This window comes from Panicum virgatum, chromosome 2K (assembly GCF_016808335.1).
Source record: "Panicum virgatum strain AP13 chromosome 2K, P.virgatum_v5, whole genome shotgun sequence".
Classification (NCBI taxonomy): domain Eukaryota; kingdom Viridiplantae; phylum Streptophyta; class Magnoliopsida; order Poales; family Poaceae; genus Panicum; species Panicum virgatum.
Window position 1 is genome coordinate 53,744,631 of NC_053137.1, and position 24,412 is coordinate 53,769,042.

At 47.0% G+C, this 24,412-nt stretch overlaps 1 protein-coding gene across 1 annotated transcript; it reads right to left on the bottom strand.

Annotated features, from left to right (window-relative positions):
• Positions 1-4,049: 4,049 nt before the first annotated feature.
• LOC120685495 (thaumatin-like protein 1) lies at positions 4,050-6,952 on the bottom strand. The gene is made up of 3 exons (XM_039967455.1): positions 6,564-6,952; positions 5,738-6,425; positions 4,050-5,083 (listed from the first exon to the last, which is right to left on the bottom strand). Exons 1-3 carry the CDS (start codon positions 6,631-6,633, stop codon positions 4,909-4,911), a joined length of 933 nt encoding a protein of 310 aa, XP_039823389.1. The 5' UTR covers positions 6,634-6,952; the 3' UTR covers positions 4,050-4,908.
• Positions 6,953-24,412: the final 17,460 nt, after the last annotated feature.

Below are 24,412 nucleotides of genomic sequence, written 5' to 3' on the forward strand. Positions count from 1 at the left end.
GGCCATATCATAATCCGCAACAAATTCACTAGCACAAGTGAGATTTGGGACATCTTTTACAACAGTTGACTCTTGAGTTATATTTTCAATACGAAATGGAGTTTCATCTACTATCCCAACTGGTTCTTGTGATCTAGATGTACGGGTTATTTCAACAACAACCTCCTAACAAACCACATTTGCACGCGCAACTATATCCTTGTACTTCCTCCAATGCATCTCCGATTCCAATGTCAGCATAACATAATGTACTCTAGCTTTACCGCCGTCAAATCTGCCCCTCAGAGTTATTTCATCAATGCCACAAGAATGCTTTGAAACAACTCGGTCTACCAAATCCGTGAACGATGGAGAACTATCGAAAAGTTCTACATCCTCTATCATATTCTCAAACTCTCCATTTTCCTTAATCATACCCCCGTGAAAGAACCGAACTAATTCGTCCATGTCTAGGTATATTCAGATATCTAAAAATATGATCCAAAGCCACTATTAATTACAGCAGCAACAAGTACTCTATAATACTATGTGCCTAAATATATCGACAGAAATGTGCTCATTAATCTTATATATGAAAAATCTAAGCTCAACAAATATTTACAGCCTACATCTGCTAATGCTTAAGTTGCTAAAAAAATATTAGCTCAATTCATTTCATTTGTGCCCAAATCTATGCAAGCACCACAAAATTTCCAAGCTACTTAGTGCTTACTACAAGTTTTACGAGCATTCACATGATTAAAGAGGTTGCAGTGTGCAAATAAAATGAAGAACTACTACAATGTGCACATGTAAAAATTCATGAACAAGTAGTTAATATTGGCATCACAAAGATATTATTTTTCCCTCTATTCAATCATACAATACCTATTAATCGGTGCATGCACGTGCTACCTCACGTCCAAATCGCGAGCAGATAAACATCTACATGTCATCCAAACATCTAATCATGACTACCATATCAACTACAACACTTTTTCTTAAATCAAAAACCAAACCCTAATCACCATGAACCACAAATATCTACTAATGTGCATGGTTAAACGATGAAATAATTAGGGGAATACCTTCAGGGGATGTAGGGGAACGATTCCCCCCACTTTACCCCCTCCAAAACGCCGGATTTGGAGGGGATCTGGGAGGACGCCGGCGGCGGCCTCTCTGGAGGCGGAGTGGCCGGGAGGAAGAGAGGGAAGAAAGGGGGTGGGGGAGAAGAGGCTGGCACGGGCCCATGACATTAGACTTGTCGCGCCAGCCCGCATGGCGCGACAAAACTTGTCGCGACAGAGCCGAACACGTCAGTGCCCACGTGGCGCAGGTCCAGGTCACAGCACCAGCATGGCACGCCTGTCGCGCCACCCGGACTGGCGCGACAAAAGCTAATTGTCGCGCCAGTACGGATGGCGCGACCAAACGGGCTATGCCGTGCAAATAAAACGGCAACCGGGTTTAAATTAAAATATTATTAAAAAGGTTAAAAAAATCGCATGGTGGTAGGTAGATCGGTAAGGCAAATAGGCTGCCGGAGGTGGGTTACGCCTCGATAAAACTGACTAATCTTGATATTCTTGCCTCTTTGGCTGCATATATGTACATGCTCTCATTTGGAGTTGAGTGCAGAACTTGTTCCAAAAAAAGGAGTTTACATTTATCTCGTTTGCTCTGACAAAAAGTAGATTTTTGGAGAGCAGATTGTCTTAATCAGACATCCTGCAGTATCTATTCAGACTTCTTTTCTTCTTCGTAGCACCAAGTACAAATCTGAATTAAGTAACTTTCATCAGTTTGTGGATTTTCGTTTTGTTTTACTATTTTATTCATCCAGTCTTGACCGAGCTAGACACAGTCACCGGGAACGCGGAACGCTCCGGTATTCCTCGTGAACGCGGTAACATTTCCGTCCCCGCTGTGTAAAATGTATCATGTTCCCGACGATCTCATTGTCCTGGGAAGTGGAACTTGGTGACTATGGCTACACGATGGCGAACATTTTACTCTTGTTAAGCTTTACCTGTGCACTGAATTACCTATGCAGTTCTGAAGAACTCTCTCCATACTCGAAAAGAAAGTCATTGTGGACAAGGTTTGGGTCAAACATTTTGGAAATATAAATCATAAATAACTTTTAAGTTGTTGAGTTTCAAAATACAAAACCATATGAATAGATTTGTCTTGAAAAATACTTTCATAAAAATATAAATATATCATTTTGCGATAAATATTTTTATAAAAATAATAAGTCAAAGTTAAACTTTGGAGACCGTTTCACTGTCCAAAACCACTTTCTTTTCGAGTATGAAGAGAGTATAAGCCTATGAGGTGGGTCAGTGGAGTGCATGCACTGCATCTAGGTTATAAAACTACATGTTGATGCACCTAACAGCTGTCTAAGGTTGGTGGTGAGTTGCAAATGTTCTTAATGAACGGAAGTGAGTGATTCAGGATTATATGATTACCAAACCTTTTCTTCTTTCTTAACACTTTTTTTAACTAAAAATTGGATCTAATTACTACTTGAATATTTTTTGTCCCTTTTAGTAAACTAACTTATACAAAACTACCAGATTACAAGATCTGCTGGACTGCATACACAATTTTTTACATCTTGACTATCCAGGTTGAAACTAACATGCATATTGCTCAGATTGTGTGGTACTGATTATTTACACAATTTGTTTGAGTTGATGCTAATATGGCGAAGAGCATAAATTTTTAGGGTGGTCCATGGTGATTAATGTCATATGTCCCTATCCAAATCAGGCACATTTTTTAACGCTCACAAATCACAATTGGTTAGCCTGCAATTCAGAATCACCTTTGGTTCACTTTATTCCAGGAGGGCACATCAATGGCACCTCACCATAAAGCACATGTTGAAACAGCATACATCATTGAAATTTCCTTGGAGATACTTTCAACCCATTTAACACCGATATTACAATCTGTCAAAAATAGACAACGACAATTCTGTGCATATATATGTGCATAAGGGATGGATGCTGTTGATCTTAGCTTTATGTGGAATCTGATGTGTAACGGTATAAGTGCACCTGTACAAATCTCAGGTTTTCTTTTCGAAAAGGTGAGTGAACATTGAAAAAATCGTATCACATCACTGCTGTATAATTTGTACTTAGTTTTCAATTTGATAATGCAGGTATAATTGTGACATTCTTGATTAATTCCTACACAGCTAGATATTTCTAACAGTAAGAAGCCAGGTGTCATCTACTGTAACATCACAGGGCATATTCCTCCTAGGCTCCTAGTTTGATATTTTGGAGAAAATCCATTACTCGTTAACTGTAAAGGGTAAGCGGAATCGTACAGGTGGGTTTTTTGCCTGACAGAACTGCAAAAGTGAGAAAAGTAAGGGATGCCCGCGAGGGCATTGTAGCTGAAGATGCAATGTTGTTTGTAAGGAGATTCGATTCAGGCATCAACATGCCGAGCTGAGCTGAGGCTCCAAAAGAAAGTAGAAAAGGAAGGCTCGAATGTTTTTCAGGGACCAACAATATTGTTCGTCTATGATTGACTCCATAGGCCTTTTTAACAGTGCTGAATGGACACTAGGGGGAAAAATGCAGGAGACAGCTAGGCTCGTTCTGTTGATACTTTTAGAACAGATGTCGGTATCACCTCTTCTGTTGTAAATGCTGCTTTGCTGGAGTTGTGAGATAGAATGGCATTCAGTAATTACTTGCAGTGACTATGACGGGACGTCTATCTGCATTTGACAATGAACTGCTACTGCCTACTAGGCCATATCTAGTTTCTTCGAGGTTTATGTATATGTGATCATTTACCTTTTCCTTCTGATGACCATATCTCCGTGGGCCCACGGATCCTTTGAAATTAAGATCTGCACCCCCGTTTTCTTTTTAGCTGATTCACCGTATCTAAATGAACTGTGATGATCACTCAAATAACAGTATCGATCAAATCTTGCTCTTTCTAGGAGATTCTTATCTGTGTTTAAACTTCAAAAGGTTGCTATAGGAAAAAACTTCAAAAACAAGAAATCCTTGGTTGTCATTAACATCTCAAACTCAGTGTTGGAAAGCATAAGAAGTGAGCGAGAACAAATGTCAAGGAATATCAAAGTCCTTGGTGTCATCCATATCTCAAACTTTCAGAAAAGTAAAACACCAAATCAAGACATGGCGAGTAGGTGTGCTAAATCTTGCTATACTTCTCTACTTAGAATGCTGCATGTGACAAGAAGAGATAGAAGAAGAATAAGGAAATAAATAAACAGTGTATACAGGGAAAAAAAGAAACTGGAGTGACATGTGTGTTGCTGAAGGGATCGAAAATAAACTAAGGCTGTGTTTAGTTCCAACGCAAAAAAATTTGCGATAGAATCTTACTAATTTGAAGTATTAAATAAAGTCTATTTACAAAATTTTTTGCACAGATGGGTTGTAAATCGCGAGACGAATTTAATGATGCTAACTAATTCATGATTAATCTATAATTAGCGGATGGTTACTGTAGCATCACTGTTGCAAATCATGTATTAAGTAGGCTCATTAGATTCGTCTCGTGATGTACAGCCCATTCATGCAAAAGGTTTTATAAATAGACTTCATTTAGTACTTCATGCATGTGTTAAAACATTCGATGTGATGTTTTTTTTTGCGTTTACAAGGTTAAAGGGTAAACATCTAAACAGGGCCTAATGCAGAGCGTGCTTGTTGACCGACACCGTCACCGTAGCACTAGAAGCTGTATAGTTGCCACCTCGTCAACTCCTCTATCCACAAGACAAAAGGCTAAAAGGAATATGCTTCACGTCTTCATCCTACTTGCTCCAATCCTGTATTGAATCCCGAAAGCGACTCCGGCCACTCCCGCTGCCGATCGAGAGCCGCCGTCTCGCCACGCGAGGGCTGCGAGCCCCTTCCGTCATATCAGCAAGGCAACGACTGCGGCCGTGGCAAACGCGGCCTGGAGCTGCAACGACGCCACCGCCGTCGACGTCGCGCCGTCCATCTCGCCGGTCGCCAGGCTCGCCAGCCAGGAGTCGCCCTCCAGCTGCACGTCGTTGGGCCTCGGCGAGGGGTCCTTGGTCGCCTTCTGGCTGCAGAAATGTCGCCGACATGGCTCTGATCAGAACGATTCGGCCATACAACATTGAACATTCTCATAAGCAAAGATCGATCGACGAACTGTGAGTGGTAAGATTCGAAGCTTTTCTTGGGCTATCCATGGCTTGCTGTGCCAACTAGGCACGGGCGACTTTTAACTCAACCGCCACTAGCGAGGGGACTGGTGACTGGGGAAGGAACAAAGGCGGTGGCGGCAAAAGAAGCGAGGCGAACAATTTAAAGCGCCTCCTTTCCCCATCCCATTTCGATGCTTCTGTTGCCAACAAAAAAAAATATTTTCTAAGCAATCCGGGAGGTTGGAGATGCTCCTATCATATTCTCCGGCCATTACGTCCGTCAGTGTCAACCATGGGCTTCTGCCACGCCATATCCCCAGTGTAAAAATCTGTCCCTCCAAAAGGAAAAAAAAAATCCCAATGCAAAAGAAATCTCCCAATACTGCTGTGCTGTTGCCTCAAGCAAGTGCAGAGAGGGCCTTCCTTGACCGTGTTTGATTTTTCAAGCAGCAGATGCTAGGAAAGGCGTTTGGCTGGAAAGGTTTGGCTCTGCAGCGAGACCAAATCGAAAAGGGATTGTTGGACACGGTGCGCACGCAAAGCAGGGGTGGCGCGGCGTTCGTTTGTTACCTGTTGGGCGTGCCGGCTCGCGGCGGGCAGAAGGTGATGGAGTAGTCGGTGGCGGTGCAGGTGAAGGTGGAGGTGGCGTCGTCGTAGGCGTAGCTGTAGGAGCGCGGGCACGCCGTCTTGAACATCTGCGAGTAGACGGAGGGGCGGCACGTGTCCGGGTTGCCGTAGTCGCCGCTGCAGCAGTACTCGGGGCGGCCGAACGCCTCGCACGCGCTGCGGCACGCCTGCGCCGGCCCCTGCCCGGCGCGCAGCTCCGCGGGGCACCGCTCGTTGAGGTCCACCAGGCACCCCGTCACGGGGCACCCGGGCGCTGCCGCCTCCACCACCATGGGCAGGTTGTACCCGTCCACCAGGCTCACGTCGTAGTAGTCCTTGCCCCCGCTGCCGCCCAGCGTGAACTCCGCCAGCGTCGCCGGCGGCGCGGCGCCCCGGCCGTGGCACTCCACCTCGCCGGACCCGCAGTCCCCCGTCGCGCACGACCCCTTGCCGGACGCGTCGAAGGCGCAGCCCGTGCGCGCCCAGAACCGGCCCGACCACCCCGCGGGCACCGTCAGCGACCGCGCCTCGCCCGCGCCCAGCGCGAACCCCGTCGTCTGCAGCGGCGAGCTCCCCGAGTTGGCCAGCACCCCCGGCCACACCGTGCCGCCGCACCGGTTCGTGAACGTGAACGTGATCCCGGCCACCGCCCCTGGGCGCACAGATGACAGTCGGTCAGACATTCCATCGGTAAGATCGAGAAAACCATGGATTGATGCGGGGCGACACGTACGAATTGAAGCTCAAAACTCAACAGGAAAAACCAAAGATCCACCATTGCCAGTAGTACCTTGAAAGGTCGACAGGATCACGAACGACAGGCTGAGAACTGAAGCCGACGAGCTGATCAAAGAAGCCATCGGACACTGACTTTCTACGAAATCGAGCTCCAGCAATTTTTAAATGCTTGTGCCAGACAGGAACAGGAGGCTCATCAATTTTGGCAAGGGTGACCGGCAAGTGCTTGAAATGGCAGTTTGAGCTAACTATATGGGGTAAGCAGCGGCGGTTGGCTGAGAGGCGAAGCCGGCGGAGGAGGGAGGATGTGGCGCCACTGCCCACCAGCACCGGGGTCGTGCAGTGCAAGACTGCGGAGTGGGAGGACTGGCGGAGAGGGGAGGGTTGGTGTAGGCTGTAGGCTCACTCCGTTGCACACCTGGCCATTTATAGATCATGATGACGTCAGCGGCCTTCGCCACTCCGAGCTCCCTTTTTCCCCCGGTTCCTTTCCCTCCTCATGGCGAGCAATGATATGTGCACAGATATCAATCGGAGCGGAGGGAGGTCTCTCAAAAGATGATAAGATTGGGGATTTTTACGCTCCTTTACCTCCTCGTGCACTTATTCTATGACTTTGATTTCTTCTGTCCTCTTTTCTTTTTTTTTCCAAAGAGAAACAAAACTGATGACTTGGTCAGGAGTGTCATGCATGTAGCGTGATGAAACGAAGCAGGTCAAGCAGCATCGCATGGCGGCCGTTGGCAGAGGAGACGACGAATGGCAGACCATCCTCCGATGGTTTGTTCCCGTGGGGGCACTCGATTCGTTTGGCGGCCGCCCCATCGATCCGTGCTAAGCTATTTTTTCTCGGCGCAACACTGGTGTGCTCTTGGACAGGCCGGCGGGTGAGCCCTCGCGATCAGCCGCGGTGACCTCAGCTCCCCGGGCCTCGCGCTGGCGTCGGCTGCTCGGCTCCGTTCGGGCGTGGCGGTCGCCTGCCTTTCGCCGTGGCGCTGGCCTCTGTCTGCGCGCGGCGTCACACACCCGCCGTCGTCGGTTTGGGTGGGCGGCACGGGACGGGAGGCAACGCCCATGGCGGATTCGGCCCGACACGATCCGTCGTTCGCAGGGCCGGCGGGTGGTGTCGTCAGGCCTCCTCCGTTTCCGGCACAGAGAACCGGTCGCGGAACAGGTATCAGGCTCGCTGGTGCCTGGGCGTCGGCCGGTCCTGCTCGTCCAGCCCTGCAGGGCTGCCTGGATCTCGTCTATAGATGTCCATGCAGCCCGTAGCCCGTTAGTCCGCCCGAAGTACGGCCAATTTGGCCTAGCCTAAGCACGGCCCAGCCCGGTTCAAACCGTGCTCGGACTGGCCCGGCCCGCTCCTCATGCCGGGGCTTGGGCCGTCGCCCCAGCCCACGGCCCGGCATAGAGTTAGCAGGCCGGTACGGTAGCGGCCCGCTAACTCCAAAAGCACAGGAGCACAGCCCACAGCACAACACAGCCCAGCGCCCCGCCGCCCACCCCCCCTCCATAGCGCCCTCCCCTCCTCCCCGACCCCCGCCCCGACTCCTCGTCTCCGCGAGACAGCGAGTTTGCGCCCTCCCCCATCACCTCCTCGTCGGCGCACCGCACCCCCGCCACCTCCTCATCTCCGCCCCGCACCCCTCCTCGTCTCCGCCTCGCCGGCCGCAGCCTCCTCGGCTCCACGGCGTCGACCTCCGCCTCCTCGTCTCCGCCCCGCGCTTCCTCGTCTCCGCGTCGCCTCTCCGCCGCCTCCTCCCGCAACCCTAGCCGGCTAACCCTAGATCTCCTCTCACGGTCTCGCCTCTCCGCCGCCTTTCCGCCGAGTGCCGAGCCTCCTCCCGCGGCCGACAAGCAACTCCGCCGAGCACCGCACTTCCTCTCCTCTTGCCTCCCCGCCGCTGTCGCACTCCGCCACGCCTCCTCCTGCGAGGCCGCGACCCGCGCGGCCGCGCCTCGCTGTCGTCGGCTCCCCCATCGTGGGCCGCTGGTGGCCCGAGCTCGACAAGCAGGCCGGGCTCCGCGGGCTGGCCCGACACGAAACAGGCCTGTGGGCCCATGCCTGACCGTCGGCGGAGCCCGTGGGTTGACCCGGCACGGCCCGCTGAAGAATAGTGCCGGGCCACGCACGGCCCGGAGGTGAACGGGCCAGGGCGGGCCCGGGCTCAGGCTGTGCCGGGCCGCTCGGATGGACATCTATACTCTCGTCTCGTCCGTCCTTAAAAGTGAAAACGCAACGACAGGTACACGTACTGGGGAGTGTCGGATGCAAGGGACACGGCGTGGTAGCATCGTTTTCGGCGAGAGTCAACACCGATCGCGCCGTTGCAACGCTGGATCGTCGCGGCTGCTGCTTTTTTTTTTTCTGGAACGGCGTCAGATCAGAGACTCTGCGGCTCTGCGCTCGATCCGGCCGGTCTCCAGAGCAGCGTTCGGCAGCCCTTCCTTTCCACCGTTTTTTTTTCGCGAACGTGTCTGAGCACATATTTTATTAAGAGGAATGAGAATTACAAGCACCTGACCGACCATTAAGAGGAATGAAAAAATGTGTTCCTTTCCACCGTTCGGCGACACGAAAAGCTCCTTCTCTAGACAGATATTTCAATCCGGACGTTCTGTTCGTAGTACCTAGCTTTTCGCGTGAAAATGATATTGCAGATCGGGGAGTTGCATGAGCGCGCGCGGAGTTGCATGAGCGCGCGCGCGTGTGCTCCAGCATGTGCGACCCAACACGCTTGCAACCAACCTCAGCCCGTGTATAAAATTTTAAAGCGCATCAATATAAAATTATAAATTATTTATTTATCATTATTAATATATTAAATATTAATCATATATTTATGTATAAGAGAAGAGATAAGAATACCAATTTTTATATTGTTCACATAGATTAACAAAGTGCTCAACTAAATATATATCAAACATATATGGAGGTGCGATGCAAAGTAAAAAAAATTATTAATAACAAAATCTATCACATTTATTATAATTACATAATAATAAATATGTATCTTTATCATACTGGATTAGAATATTATTTAATTGGTTAAAGAAAGCGTAAGATAGATAATTGTTAGATATCTCTAACTAGCCCATGCAAGATCATGGATGGATAGACTAGTAGCGAAAACACAAAGCTGCAGAGTGTATCCCCGGTCCTTGAAAGACAAACTAAGAACTGATGACTTGCTGCATTGCAGTGCCAAGCTGAACGGTGCTCGTTACCTCAATTCGATGGGGCTCTGGTCGACTCGGCTTTGTCTTCGGGCGGAAGCAAAAGCAGCGACGACGGGCGCCCGCACCAACCTCGGCGCGCAATTTGCTGCCGTGTAAAGCGCCCCGGATGATCAGCATATCGGATAAGAGATTAGGCACTAGGTGTATCTCCTCTCCGATCCCTGCCCCTCTCTTTTCCGCCTCGCCGTTGGACCCCCCTTTCCGGCGTCGTCTCTCCTCTGTCTCACAAAAGGAGAAACGCAAAGGCGAAGAGGAAGCCGCGGAAAAGGCATGTCTCGTGTGTCAGTCTCCACTGTTCTCGAACTGCATTGGCATCGCCAAAGCCAAGTCAGGCGCGTCCACCATGGCCATTGGCGAGGAGCTAGCAGGTTCCAGCTTTGCAATCGTGCATTGCGTTGCGTTTCCCCCAACCCAAGCTACCTCCTCTGTATATGGCCCCGTTTCGTGTCTCATCAGAGCCTGTGTCACTACTCACTACGGACTAAGCACAGGGAGGTAGATCCTTTGCTTGTCGAGGTGGAGAAATGGCCAAATGGGACAGATTCGTTTGACCTCCGAATAGCAGCCCATGCTGGATGCTGCTGCTGCTAGCACTCCGCTCCGCTGTTCTTGGACGCATGGCAAGGGGAAAGTATAAACGGATCAGGTCATCGAAAGAAGGGTGCTCAAAAGAGGACGCATCATGCACCCCATTGCGGAACGAGATCCGCTGCAGTTGAGTGCCCTGCAGTGGTGTCCCTGACACGTGGGCCCCACACATGCAGGCCCACCTGTCAATGGCCCAACTGCAGGCTGCCGAACTACGGCGGATCCTTTTCCCCCATTGCGAGCAGCAGAGAGTGCGCTCTTGCCCTGCCACTGTTTCTGCTGGCCCTTAACGCAGCTGGAAGACCTGAAGTCAATGCGGCAAGGCCTCTCAGTGCTGCTGAGGTGGAGTCTACGCCGCGCCAGATCGGTCTCGACATGACTAGAGGAACAGGAAGAGGAAGGCAAATGCACTTCGAGTCCGAGCACGAAATGACGAAAGGATTATATCTATTATATTAATAAAGGAGTGTTAAAAAAGTCCAAAGAAGCCACCTCATTCGCCGAGAGGTCTAGAAATTCTCACTAATTTAAAAAAGAGAAGAATTTGCACCGTCAGATTTTATGAAGATCTAACGGTCTAAAATAATCAGAAGAGTTCATGGCAATATATTCAACATGATAAAAAAATCTATTGGAAAGAGATCCACTTGGACGGAAAAGGAGTCCGGCCATGACAAAGTAACCTGGCTTGGCTTAACACAATTAATAAAATATTTAATATTCCATATCAGGTAGGTAAATGTATTTGGTACTCTACCCTTCAAAAAAATGTATTTGATATTGTATAGCAGGTACATACATGTATTTTGAAAGATACCGATCAATAGATATAGCTATAAATCTCGGACAAGAAAAGAGTTTGGCCCTGTTTAGTTACCAAAAGAAATTTCCTACATTACCCATCATATTAAATTTTTGGACACATGCATGGAGCATTAAATGCAGTTGAAAAAAATAACTAATTACATAGTCTAACTGATTACTACGTGATGAATTTTTTAAGTCTAATTAGTCCATGATTGGATATTATTTGTCAAGTAACAACGAAATGTGCTACAGTACCAAAATCCAAACTTTTTCACCAACTAAACGCACCCTCAGCCATGTAAATAAATAGATGGCCAACTAGGAGTGCGACATCGCCGGAGCCGCCGCGCGTCGTCACCGAGAAGGCACCAGCATCACACTTGACCGGTGGGCTTTCTTTCTCTGTGTCATAGCTTCGAGGTTGCACTAGGCTCTCACTGCAAAAACAATTTGTGGTTGTATTTCGCTACTTCAAAAACCTAAGCAAGATAGCAAAACAAATGTTTCAGTAAAAAAAATTAGAATGCTAAGTCACTTGACTGTTTTAACAAAAACATATATATAACGAATAGTAAAAACACTCTATGTAAAGAGTTTCTGTATCTGAGCTGCTATTAAATAAAGGGAAATTTCTTAAGTTTCCCATTTGCATGACCGCCGGATCCGGCGTGCTGCTGCCACATACTCGCAGCCGAGCGATGGACGTCCCCCGACGGACCCACCATGATGCAGGCACAGCCTCGCGGGCGAACGCCACGCAAGCTGGTGCAGCGGCACGACCAGGCGGAAGTAGGCACGCGACCGGAGGCTCCGTGCCATGCGTTCTGAGGTGGTGACTGATGCATATCGGCATGGGCGGGTGGCAGAAGGGGCCAGCACGCCACCGGTAGGAGGGCTCCGACCGAAGCCACAGTGCACTAGAAACCGAAGCGCGCAGTCGACGCGGTGGGCCGAGCAGGCGGCTGGCGGCGGCAGGACCCCAGCGCGCCGCCGGTAGGAGGGCCGCAACTGGACCTCCACGCTATACGGACCAAAGCAGAGGCTGATGCACCATAACAGGTGAGCATCACCAGGGCCACCGTGCGCCGGAGCAGGCAACATGTGGAGGCCGGCGGATTCGATTTTCTGGAGATTCGATGCAAATGGGGTTGGGAACTTGGAATGATTTTAGGCGGCAGGGGTATAATTGCGTTCATTCATTTCTAATTATTCTAAATAAAAAATAAATTATAATATCCTGCAGCAAATTGCGATGGTTGATGAGTGTCCCATGATAAAGAGATGTTTTTTTTATAGTTAGAAGCCAAACCAACTATGAACAAAGCCCTCCAGTCAATTTCGCAAAACAAACAACATGAGCTATTAGCACAAATAGCTAGAGAAATTAAAAACAAAGAAAAATAAAACACAGCAAGACACAGGTAGATATTAGTTGGAAGCAAATTGCTTACATAAAAAACATAGATACCAATATTTTCTATGCTATTACCAATGTTGGTGCAACTTCTTTTCTGCTTTTAAACATTAAATAAAAAAAACTAGCTACACGCGCTATTAGCGCGGGCCACCTTGCTACTTATCTTATTATTTGGCCAACAAACGGAGCCTCCACATTCGTTCTGAAGGTCTAGAAATTCTCACATTAATCGAAAAAAATAGAAAAATAAAAATTACTCACCACTGCCATTACGATAAAAATTAGCCTAAAATACCCCTGTGCCTAATTAAAAATCACCCACCAATGCCATTATGAAAAATTAAATATAAAATATCATTTAGCTATGTAACAGTTATAAATATATACTATTAATAAAAAACTAAAACTAACAACAATCAATTAAAATAAAATTAAAAATAAGAATAATTATCTGTATAATATTATTAAAGCTCAACAAATCAAATTGTTATTATAGGTAGATAATTGTTTTAATCAATAATAAGACATAATTAAAAATAATGAACAGGATGATGTATGGTAAAAAAATAGTATAGTCTTTAAGTAAGGACATAATGACATATAATTTTTTGAATTTTCAATACTAGCTACGTAAATGCGCGGGCTATACGCCTAGTTACTGGCGAGATAACGAGAGTGCAGGAGACGACGCTGGAGGATAGAACAGATGCGTCATGTCAGTGCCATGTCAAGCAAAGCGATGAAACCCAGGGTCAAGTTGCATGCTAAAAGAAATCAAATCGTGCATGTATTCATGGACACCGGACGGGAAAAGCAGGCGAGAGATTTGGGAGGCGCCTTCTTTTATTCTTCTTCTTCCTGCCGGGATATAAAGAGAATACGTCTGCCATGTCGGCATTGCACATCGGCGTTCTTCAGTGCATCGTCTTTTTCCTCGGTCTCGTCCGGCGATGCTCTCTCGTTGGCCGCGGCCGGTTCTGGGTGCGGGCCATGGTGGGGGCCACGGGGGTGTCAGCGCGGTGTTGTTTTTGGCTATCCGGCCGCTCCCTTCCCATGCTATTCCGATCCTGCCTGACTGCCATGGATAGATGCTGGCTAGATAGAGATAATCTAGTTTACCTGCTAGATGCTGCTGATCCACCGCAGGGACCCCCTGCCTGCCTTTTGTTGCTGAGTGGGTGGCTCTTTTTATCTTTGCATTTATGATGATCTGAGATTTGTCATGGAGCAGCTGTTTCGTTCAGTTTTTTTTTGATAATACGTATTTGTATTTCTAGGTAAGAAAAACGTACAAGTATGCGTACAAATACAGAAACATACTGTGAGGATACAGGAACAGCTGCCCCAGCCGAACTGCGCTAAGGAACCGACAGAAAATAAAAATTACACTGAAGTCCCTGGATCCAGAGGAAGCCGAAGGCACTCGTCGTCCTCGTCGCCGGCCGCCGCCACCGAAGAAGACGCCGAGCATCACCTTGAGCAGGAAGAATCCCATCGCCCACAGGCTTTGAAAAGAGTCGAAAAAGACACCCGTCGCGAACGGCGGGATGAAGCCTTCGGCGGTCGCCCATCGACCGAGGCCGCGCCTCGACCCATCCTGCTCCTGGATCTGAACTCGCCATCGATAGACCCCGCTGTCGAGGGAAGACCGAGGCAGATCCATCCAGCCACCTTCCACAGCATCCGCAGTACATCCCGCATCCTTGAAGCAAAAGGGCAGGAGCAACATCACCTGAAGGGCGACGAAGATCCAAGCCCGGACTCCTGTACAACAGCTTCCAAACTCGCCGGTGGCACCGAAGTGGAGCACCATCAGGGCGAGGAGGAGTTGAAGTATTATTCCTCACGACGCCGCCGCCATCGCCTCGTCGACGCCGCCCTGGAACACAAGCCGCAGAGGAACATCCCCCCGGCTAAACCTAGCTCCGCCGACGACCACCGCCGGCGAGCAGACCCTAGACCTAGCTACTCTATGTACATCCGCACGGCGCTTCCCCAGGCCTCCACCCTCTCTAACTCCATCCCAGCCGCCAGAGAAGGAGAAGGCCGGCTGAACCACTGCCGGAACCGGCGTTCGCCCCCTTTTCGCCTCTCTCAGCTGTAGCAGAGGAAAGAGACGGAAGGGTCGAGATTGTTTCGTTCAGTTTTCTTGGTAAAGACTGCAGCATAGCATGTTTTGGTTTGTAGGATTTGCTTCTGGGACCTTTGGAGGCTTTTTTCTCCTGAAGAGAGAGTGCGGCGCTTTTTTATTTTTATATTTTTCGAAAACATTTTTTACAGAAATATATTTTCAATATCACATTTTATAGTTTTGTACCCCTACCGCCCGGCAGGAGGCGGCAGGGGGCCTGCCGCCCAGCAGCGGGGCGGTAGGGACTTATATGTAAATTTAAAAAATTTATTTGCGCGAAAGCTCTTGGCGGGAGCCTGCCGCCCCCCTGGCGGGCGGCAGGCCCCCTGCCGCCAACCCACTGGCAGGCAGGGGGCCTGCCGCCCGCCAGGGGGGCAGCAGGCTCCCTGTTGTGAACGACACCATTAGATGTGTTTTAGATATGGATACAAATAAAAACCATTAGTAAAGAACATGAATATGAAAAGTATAAGTTAGCAATTCACACCCATACACAAATGAGAACGAAATAGGTGATGTATGAGAACGAAATAAGTATAACATGATGACATGTCCATAACAAAAATACAGAAACAGTTAGAAGCACATCCTAACCACCCCGGCCACCCCGGCCATGTCGACCTCTTTTACGCTGAGCGTGGACGTGGTCTGTAGAGTAGGTGTGTCGCTCTAGAGGCCCTACGTCTCTACCTGGACATCCGGTGGGCACAGGTGTCTGGAAGGTAATATCGGCCTGCGGGTTAGGTGTAGAAAATAACCGACTCCAATCTTCGAAGTTCGCCTCAAAGGTATCCTGTGTGGACCCTATACAGTAGCAATTAAGATATCTTAATATCGTCTTATAAGTCATATATTTTGGTATATATTCATCATACGTACCTGGTGGTGGTGGATACGAGGAATGACCCATATCAGGAAGCTGGTGGTGCGATCCTGTAAACCGTTCAAATTATTTAAAATATTCATAGAGATAAGAAGCACATGATAAATTCGGGCTACAGATTAGGTATTTACCTTGCGTTCCTTCTGCTGTCGCCGTAGGGTAATACGAAGAAGGTCCAGCATCATACACCTGTTGTGATCCTATATGTAAATACAAAAGGAATTAGACTTCGTACCACAATTAATTGAAATTAAGATATTAACTATATGTTTACCGAAAGGTCGTGGTGGTGCCTGTGTTGGTTGAAATGACATCCCTGCAGCTGGTGCCATGGTACTAAACTGAGTCCCTCCGTGAGGTTGGTAAGGTGGGTGTGCATCACCTGTATGGACTGAGAATTAATTGTTGGCTTCAAAGTAGGAAGTTAGTAAATATCCTCACGTACCTGGATAATGCTGCTGAGACCAATAAGGTGCTTGGGAAGACTGCTGCTGTGTGGGACCACAAGGAAACGAGGTCGAGGCTTGAGACGAACCGTACGAGTCATCGTACGATGTCCGGCTACCAAAGGCTTCAAGCATGGAATGGGCTCTTTGTGAAACTCGGGTCCAGGCCGACTCTTGCTCATTCCTATCCATCATAGATCCCCCTCGAATCCTCATCAAATTCGCCCTGGCATCTAAGTCCATCAACCTGCACATTTCAAACTGCAAGCAAGAAAAAAAAGACATTAACAATGTAATCCAAAGTATTTGAAAAGCGATGATAATTTTGACTCACCGCCCCAGCTAATGCTTCATCCCTATGTCGTGCGTACCCATCCTGTGCTGTCGCAACATGCGGCTGTGGTTGCATGTCAGCATATATCAAGCGGCAACGAGTATGAGGCTGGTACCAGCTCAGTTACGCCCTGTACGAAGCCTCCGTGTGTGCAGGAGTCGCAAGCGCCACGTTCTCCTCTGCCTGGTCCCAGCCGTCGACCCAAGGCTGCACCCTTGTCACCCACATGTTGGAGAAGGGTTGCCCAGTCCTCGATAAACTAAATATTGAAAACAATTTAGTCAAATATGATTAGTTAACTATACAATGCATAGTCACTGAAATAGTATATGAATTGTTACCTGTGGTCATGGCGTTCGACCCGATCCAATGCTGACGGCACAGGATACAACTGCCTTTGACCGAACTGTCTCCTAACTCTGTCCGAGCAGTGAGCCTCAATGTAAACGTCGTACACCAACACTATAGTTGTCATCCATAAGGCCTGGTCCTGAAAGCAAACCGAAGATATCCCGATCGGTGCACGAGTGTTTATAGCCAACTCGGAGTAGGGCTCCCACACGACGTCTTCAGGTGTCAACCGATCAAAATCAGCAACAAAATCAGGATAGGCCCGACAAGACTGTACGTGGGCCCACCTCTTCTGCACAAAATTAATAATAATATGTACAAATAAGAAATACAAAGAAGGTAAAACAAAGCAACAGAATTGCCAACAGAATAGTACGAGTAGCAGTTATTTCCGTACCTGACGAGCGTACCAGAGATTCCCCATGGTGGGCCTATCGTCCTCGGTGTCACCGTACATATCCAGCTCATACGGTGAGTGGTCGACAATCGGGCGACCAATTGCTATCCTCTCGTACGACCAAAGCTGTAGCAGAATTGGACATCCTGTAAGAATTGCATTGTGCTTATTTTGCACCGATGCCTTGCAGAGGCTACGGTACGTGGCTGCAAGTACCGCTGCACCCCAACTGTATTGAGGCATTTCCTCCACAGCTGCCTCTGCGATCTCCAGTGCGTAAGGCACAAGCACCCTATCCACATAGGCCCCGTGTGAGTTGTTGAACATTATGTATCCAAACAACCACAACAGGTATGCCTCAAGGGATCGAGTGACGCTATCATCATCAGCATCATGTGCAAAATTGTCGGGCTGCATAGAAAAGATGAACATTTATGAGTACGAGATCAATTATAAAATAAAACCATAACTGCACTAGTAAAAAGCATAACTCTAACATTAATCGTTCCATAATAAGGTATGTACCTAGAACTGGAGGATCCATGTCTTGGCAGGGCCTGTTGCTTTTGGGTGCTCTTCTACATCAATCGTGATATCAATATTTGCAAAACGCTCTTCTAGATCGTCCAACCATGTAGGCGGGACGACACAAGGCCCTATGGCATCCCCACTGATAGGAAGACCCAGCAGCATCGCAACGTCCTGTAGGGTTGGTGTCATCTCCCCACAATGGAGGTGGAAGGTGTTTGTCTCAGGCCTCCATCTATCAACTAGAGCCGTCAGTAGGGACCTGTCCAGCTATACTAAACCACTCTCAGCAAGACGACCTATAGTAAGAAGACCAGCCTCACTCAACCTGAAAAATAGAACGATCAAATGTAAGTACATTATGTACGAAACGTATACGAAACAAACGTATTTTTAAAAATATAATCCGACGACATATCACCTGGGCACCCATCGTGGCTCAACAGGAATAAACTCCGCTGGTGGACGTGGACGCAGCACGTTAAGTTTCACGCGCTGAACCACAGCAAGAAAGGACCGGTGCGACGAGTCTATGACTCCGTCAAGTAGAGCTGGCGTATCTCCGGCCATACCTAACACAAAAAAATATATGTTTTCTGCATTTTCTACAATTTTTCTACATTTTTCTACAATTTATCTTAAATTTTCATAAATATATTTTCGTACATTTCCTACAATTTTTTACAATATATTTTTATAAATATATTTTTCTAACATTTTCTAAATTTTTCTGCATTTTCTACAATTTATCTGAATGTTTCATATACTTTTCTAATATTTTCTACAATTTATGACTATTTCTCGAAATTTTTTCTTGTATTAAACAACTAATCAATACCACAAAAGTTGTTGGTAAACCTAATTGGGTTTTCTAAAAACTAATCTTAATTCTACCTAATCTTAATTCTACCTAAATTATATTAAAAACATTACCTAAATCGCGAAAATATCATTACTGCTGCATAAACTAATTATAGAATTAAACATACTATAAATTTAGATCGAGAAAGTTGAGAAAAATTTATTACCTGCGGTTAGGATCCAAAATCCGGCAAGACTTCGCCGTTACAACTCTCTCCCTCACCCCTCCTCTCTCCCTCCCGCTCTCTGGATGTCGTGGGAAGCAAATGAGGGGGGAGGGGGAGGGAAACCCTTTTATACAGGAGTGGGGAGCCTGCCGCCCCCCTGGCGGGCGGCAGGCCTCCTGCCGCCCAGTGGGTTGGCGGCAGGGGGCCTGCCGCCCGCCAGGGGGGCGGCAGGCTCCCGCCAAGGGCTTCCGCGCAAATAAATTTTTTTTAAATTTACATATAAGTCCTAGCCGCCCCGCTGCTGGGCGGCAGGCCCCCTACCGCCCCTCTGCCGGGCGGTAGGGGTACAAAACTGTAAAATGTGATATTGAAAATATATTTCTGTAAAAAATATTTTCGAAAAATATAAAAATAAAAAAGCTCCAAGAGTGCGTGAGTGGAATTGTGGAGGCGGCCCAGCAGTACTTGGGCCACTGGCTTGTAGCCTCGGGCCCAGCTATTATGTTTTGCCCTGTCTCGGTCTGTTGGTCGTGTCCGCGTCCGGCGGTTTTTTCTTTTTTATATTTAAAAAAAATTAAAATTTCAAAAATATATGTCGGTTTTGGAAAATTTCAAAAATATACCCCGGTCGCCCTATGGGGGCGACAGGGCTCAAATGTAATTTTTTTTTCTTCAAATTTGCAACGAAGTCCCTGGAGAAAAAAAAGGGGCCTGTCGCCCGTTGGGGGGCGACAGGCCCCTGTCGCCCACCCCAGGGGCGACAGGCCCCTGTCGCCCGTTGGGGGGCGACAGGGTCCTGTGTGGCCAACAAAGCCTATTGAATTTCATAAAATTCCTCCAGCGTCCGAAGATTTATTGTGATATATTTGCAGAAGGATTTGGAAATCGAGTTCGAATTATCATGAAATTTACGGAAGGTGTCGGATGTCAATTTTGGTGGGCGATGCGGCCTCTAAAGGATGACACTAGAGAAACTACTTTTCATGTGATTTCGAACTATAAACTTTTTTGTCAGCGCGGATGTCTGGTAGATGCAGATTTCACAAACCTATAATGATTAGAAACTAAAAACGAGATCTCGAAGCAATTCGGACGATTTCGATTATCATTTATTTGTACTTATTAGTTACTTCTACCAATAGAGCTTAGAAGTTCGAAGTAATAATTTCTTGGTTGATTTTATCCTTAACCATTTCTTTTTTTTTGACACGAGGAACTCAACATGAATCCACTAATTGCTGCTGCTTCCGTTATTGCTTAAACCCTGGCCACCATTCGCCGCCATTCCCTTTGTCATTTGAGACTAAAAATTCAGAAAAAAAAGAGGGGTGACGAGAAGTAATAATGTGAACCACCAAATTTTACATCATAATACAACGATAATGAAACACACATCACACATACAGTGGCATGTCAGAACCCGTTGCAAACTACGGTAAACAGATTCCGGACTAACCTAACATGCCTTAGGTAATTTAAAAAAAACAGAATAAACACAATGATGCAGCATGTCACTAGCACTAGGGTAGTCCTAGTAGCCGTACCCCCACGTAGCAAACTGTGTTGAGCCTTCTCCGTAGTATCCACCCATTGCAGGTGGTGCAGGCGGTGGTGCCGGAGGCGCATGGCCCTTCTTCTTGTGACAAGGGCAGTTGTAGTAAGGAATAGTGCATGGTTCATCCTGTGAACCGGCTGCATTGCTGGTATCATCAACTTCGTCGTCTTTGTTAGCCTCGCTCACTTCCTCATAATGGTTCACCTTACATTCCAGATCAAAGATCTTTATCTGGAGGTACTCGACGAACTCCTGAACAGAATCAATTGGTGCAGGATCTACCCACCTAGTAAAACCACAGTTTTCTGTAGCATCGGAAGACTGCAAAACAAATTCCAGGTAAGGTGTCTCCTTGAAGATAAAGAAATGAAACAACCAAGTATTACCCATGCGTGTGGACATTTAAAGAAACGCCGACCGCCATCCATCCCGTCGGTGCACATCTGCACTAAGCAGTCCTCACCATGTCTGTATTTTGGCCACGGTTCTCTACGGTTATCGTATTGTCGAAGAGGAGTTTCATTGGTAAATTCACTCTTGTGCTGTGGCGGAAACTCAAACACTGGTTCCGGAAAGGAACCAGGTCCAAGAGGCCCCTCCCATATTATGGGGTCTCCCTTTCTTCCCCCTTTTCCTTTCCCAAAACCATAGTAATTCTTCCCGCTAGACCCACCTCCAGACATTGGGTATACAATAAGCTTTGGTGTTTGAGTGGTGCTGCGAGTTCACAAACTGGTGAGTATTTATAGGCGCACAAAGGTCTGATAACCGGAGTGTGGAGTGTAAATGAACATGAAAAGCCTATAGTATTCGCACGCTCCACAGCGCTCACTCGTACCACTTTAAACACGGACACGACCTCTCGTTGCTCTTGATTTGTACCCTCGCACGCTCAACACCGCTCACTCCTCCCACTTTAAACAACGACACGACGTCTCACTGCTCATGACTTCAGCACTTGCACGCTCTACAGCGCTCACTCGTGATTATTGCACTGCCCCGACATATCCCATCGCCCGGAACACTGCAGGGCACCGGCCTAATCGTCATAATTTCACTACTCGATGCATCTCTGTGCATGCAGACTCACAGCACTGCATTACTGCCGCTCGGTCGATCGCGCCTAGATGCCGCCTTCCCCACTACACGCCACAGACCTTCGCTGTATAATGACAGGTTCGTCGTCCTCGCCAGAGAGAATGCTTTGAAGGTGAGCTGGTGTGGTTGCCGTGTTGTCACATCTTTTTGAAATGTTGGAAGAGCACTGCTATTAGGTTGTCGTCTTTTGTCACGTATGTCTAGGCAAACAATGCGACATTTGGGAAACCTGTGATCGCCGTGCTGAGCTTTTTAGCAGCAGACCCTGATGTATTTCTTAGTTCTTAATTCTTATCGTTATATTAATGTGTGTTTTTTTAGTATTCTAGTGACATGAAAAGCTCCGAAAATATTAAGGAAAAGTTCAAAGATTTCATAGACTCCCGGCTACAACTGCAAATTAATGGTAAAGGCTACAACACACAGAGTTAAGCTCTTAACTTAAAACATAAACAACTAATTGCAGTGGCATGTGCACGCGACAAGATAATTTCTTGTTGCATCTAAACCTACCATGCCTTATAGAATGTAAAATACCGGGATTACATGGTACTACTCTACTGAGTGCACCTAGGATATTTGCCCTTCCTAATTGCTTCGGGCCCGGCTTCCTTCGCACGGCGTGCCCTCTCTCGCTTTCTATCCCTGTCAGCTTCACGTTCGGCCACCGCCTTACGATCCACCTCCTCCATCCTCTTGCGGATCTCTTCTTGGTCTTTGTTGCGCTTCTCCTCTTGCTGCTCCTCGTGCTTCATTCGGCGCCAACGTTCTGCTGCCCATCTTTCTTTTTGTTCCACAATGTCCTTTGCCTGCTGCGACTGCACGGTGTCGAACCACTGCATAAAATCACAAAGAGGCGGAGGAGACTTTGTCCAACACAAGTTAGAATCATAATTCAATGTTAGGTCATATAGAAAAATAGCATATGTTATCCTGCTACCTTGGCCCGGTCTTTTCCATATCGCTTAGGTGGATCATATTCGTAGTTCTCACACATAAAGAACCTCATGCCGTAGTCATCTCCTAAAACCTCAGATTGCATGAACTTGCATAACGAACCGCAGAAGCACATTGGCACATTAATTCCTTTGGGTACGGTGGCTTTACACTTGCTCTACGGAATGTAGGTTGATCCTGACGAAGACATTGGCGCTATAGTATGGTGCGCCAAATAACAAACCATAATTTAAGCAATGCACATATCGTATACCAAATCGATGCGTGAAAATATAGGTACTGTTATAATTCTATTGTCTTATACTGCAATATCAATAAGGTACTATCATAATTCTATTCTAATGTATAATTATTTTATTTGAAAAAGTCTGTAATAGTACTCAAATTGTAATACTAAACCAGTGTTCTAAAGCACCAAATCTAATTCAGCTAATCTGCTAATTAAATTAAATTGTTATACAATATCAACGAATTTATACGAAAGTTACCGGTAGATCACAAGTGCGGAATTCGGCAGAGCTTCGCCGCTTCCCTTCTTCTCACCCCTCTCTTTTTTCTGGATTTTTTTGGATTTTTTGAGGTCAAATGAGAGGAGGAAATGAGGGGAGGGAATGAGAGGGCCTTATATGGGAGGCTGACCCGGTCGCCCGTGGGGGGGGGGGGCGACAGGCCCCCCCTGTCGCCCGCAGGAGGGGCGACCGGCCCCCCTGGCGGGCCCACTGGCCTGTCGCCCCTGGGGTGGGCGACAGGGGCCTGTCGCCCCCCCAACGGGCGACAGGCCCCCCTCTTTTTTTTTCTCCAGGGACTTCGTTGCAAATTTGAAGAAAAAAAATTACATTTGAGTCCTGTCGCCCCCCATAGGGCGACCGGGGTATATTTTTGAAATTTTCCAAAACCGACATATATTTTTGAAATTTTAATTTTTTTAAATATAAAAAAGAAAAAACCGCCCGCGTCCGCCTCTGGTATTTTACAGGCCCTGTTTGGTTGGTAGTGCTACTGGTAGCACAAAAATTTTGACTAATAATTAGAGATACTAAATAAAGTCAATTTACAAAACTAACTCCACAGCCTTGTTCTATTTCACGAGACGAACCTAATGAGCCATTCGACCGCGCGATTAGAGATTGGTTACTGTAGCATCGCTGTAACCAATCATCGATTAATTACTGTCATTAGATTTGTCATGAAAAGTTATACTCATCCGTGAAAAAGTTTTGCAAATAAATTTCATTTAGTACTACATCCATACGAGATTTTTTTCCGAGAATTGTGGTAGGGCCCCGGCTCCCAGACAAGTTTTACTGGCGAATTGCGGACGTCAAGTCGACATCGACACGTGCAAGTACAGTACTACCAATTAACATGAGCCCGTGTTTAGTTACAGTGTAAATTTTTTTATGTTGGAATTTTGCTAATTTAAAATACTAAATAAAGTCTATTTATAAAAAATTTTACACATGGGTTGTAAATTGCAAGACGAATCTAATGATGCTAATTAATTCATGATTAATTAATAATTAGTGGATAGTTATTAGCATCACTGTTGCAAATCATGGATTAAGTAGGCTCATTAGATTCGTCTCGCGATTTACAGCCCATCTATATAAAAAGTTTTGTAAATAGACTATATTTAATATTTCATGTATATATCAAAATATTTGATGTGATGTTGTTTTGTGTTTACCAGGTTTATGGGTGGGAACTAAACGGTGCCTGAGTCAAAGAAAAACGGTCACTAGTTGCTGGATTTTACTGGGGGTGAATAATTCCGCTCTAGCTGTGCAAGAGACAAAAGAATCAGCATCTGCACCTGCATATGAATGCATGCGTGCAGATGCAGTGCAGCGTGCTCTAATTAGGTGGACCCAGCCACACACACACTTTGGGGCAGCCGGCTGGTCTGATCTGCTGCCGACCGAGTACGCTGAATGCAGAAAATCGCGGAGGAATCAGACAGTGACTACTCAAATACCACCAGTGCAACTGTACCATCAGACTTCGCACAAACAGTAACCATTAACCAACAAGATCTATCCCTAGTCCCGGCACTTTTAACCCCGTTCTCATGCCAGGAGCCCAGAAGCCAGAAACCAACCCATGGCACGATAAAAAAAAGAGTTCAAAAGAAAGAGGAAATA

Excerpts from the sequence above, each read along its gene's own strand:
- LOC120685495 (XM_039967455.1), bottom strand. The coding sequence starts at position 6,633 with ATGGCTTCTTTGATCAGCTCGTCGGCTTCAGTTCTCAGCCTGTCGTTC. Across the intron at positions 6,426-6,563 it reads GATCCTGTCGACCTTTCAAG|GGGCGGTGGCCGGGATCACG; the intron begins GTACTACTGGCA and ends CTGTGCGCCCAG. Across the intron at positions 5,084-5,737 it reads CGAGCCGGCACGCCCAACAG|CCAGAAGGCGACCAAGGACC; the intron begins GTAACAAACGAA and ends ACATTTCTGCAG.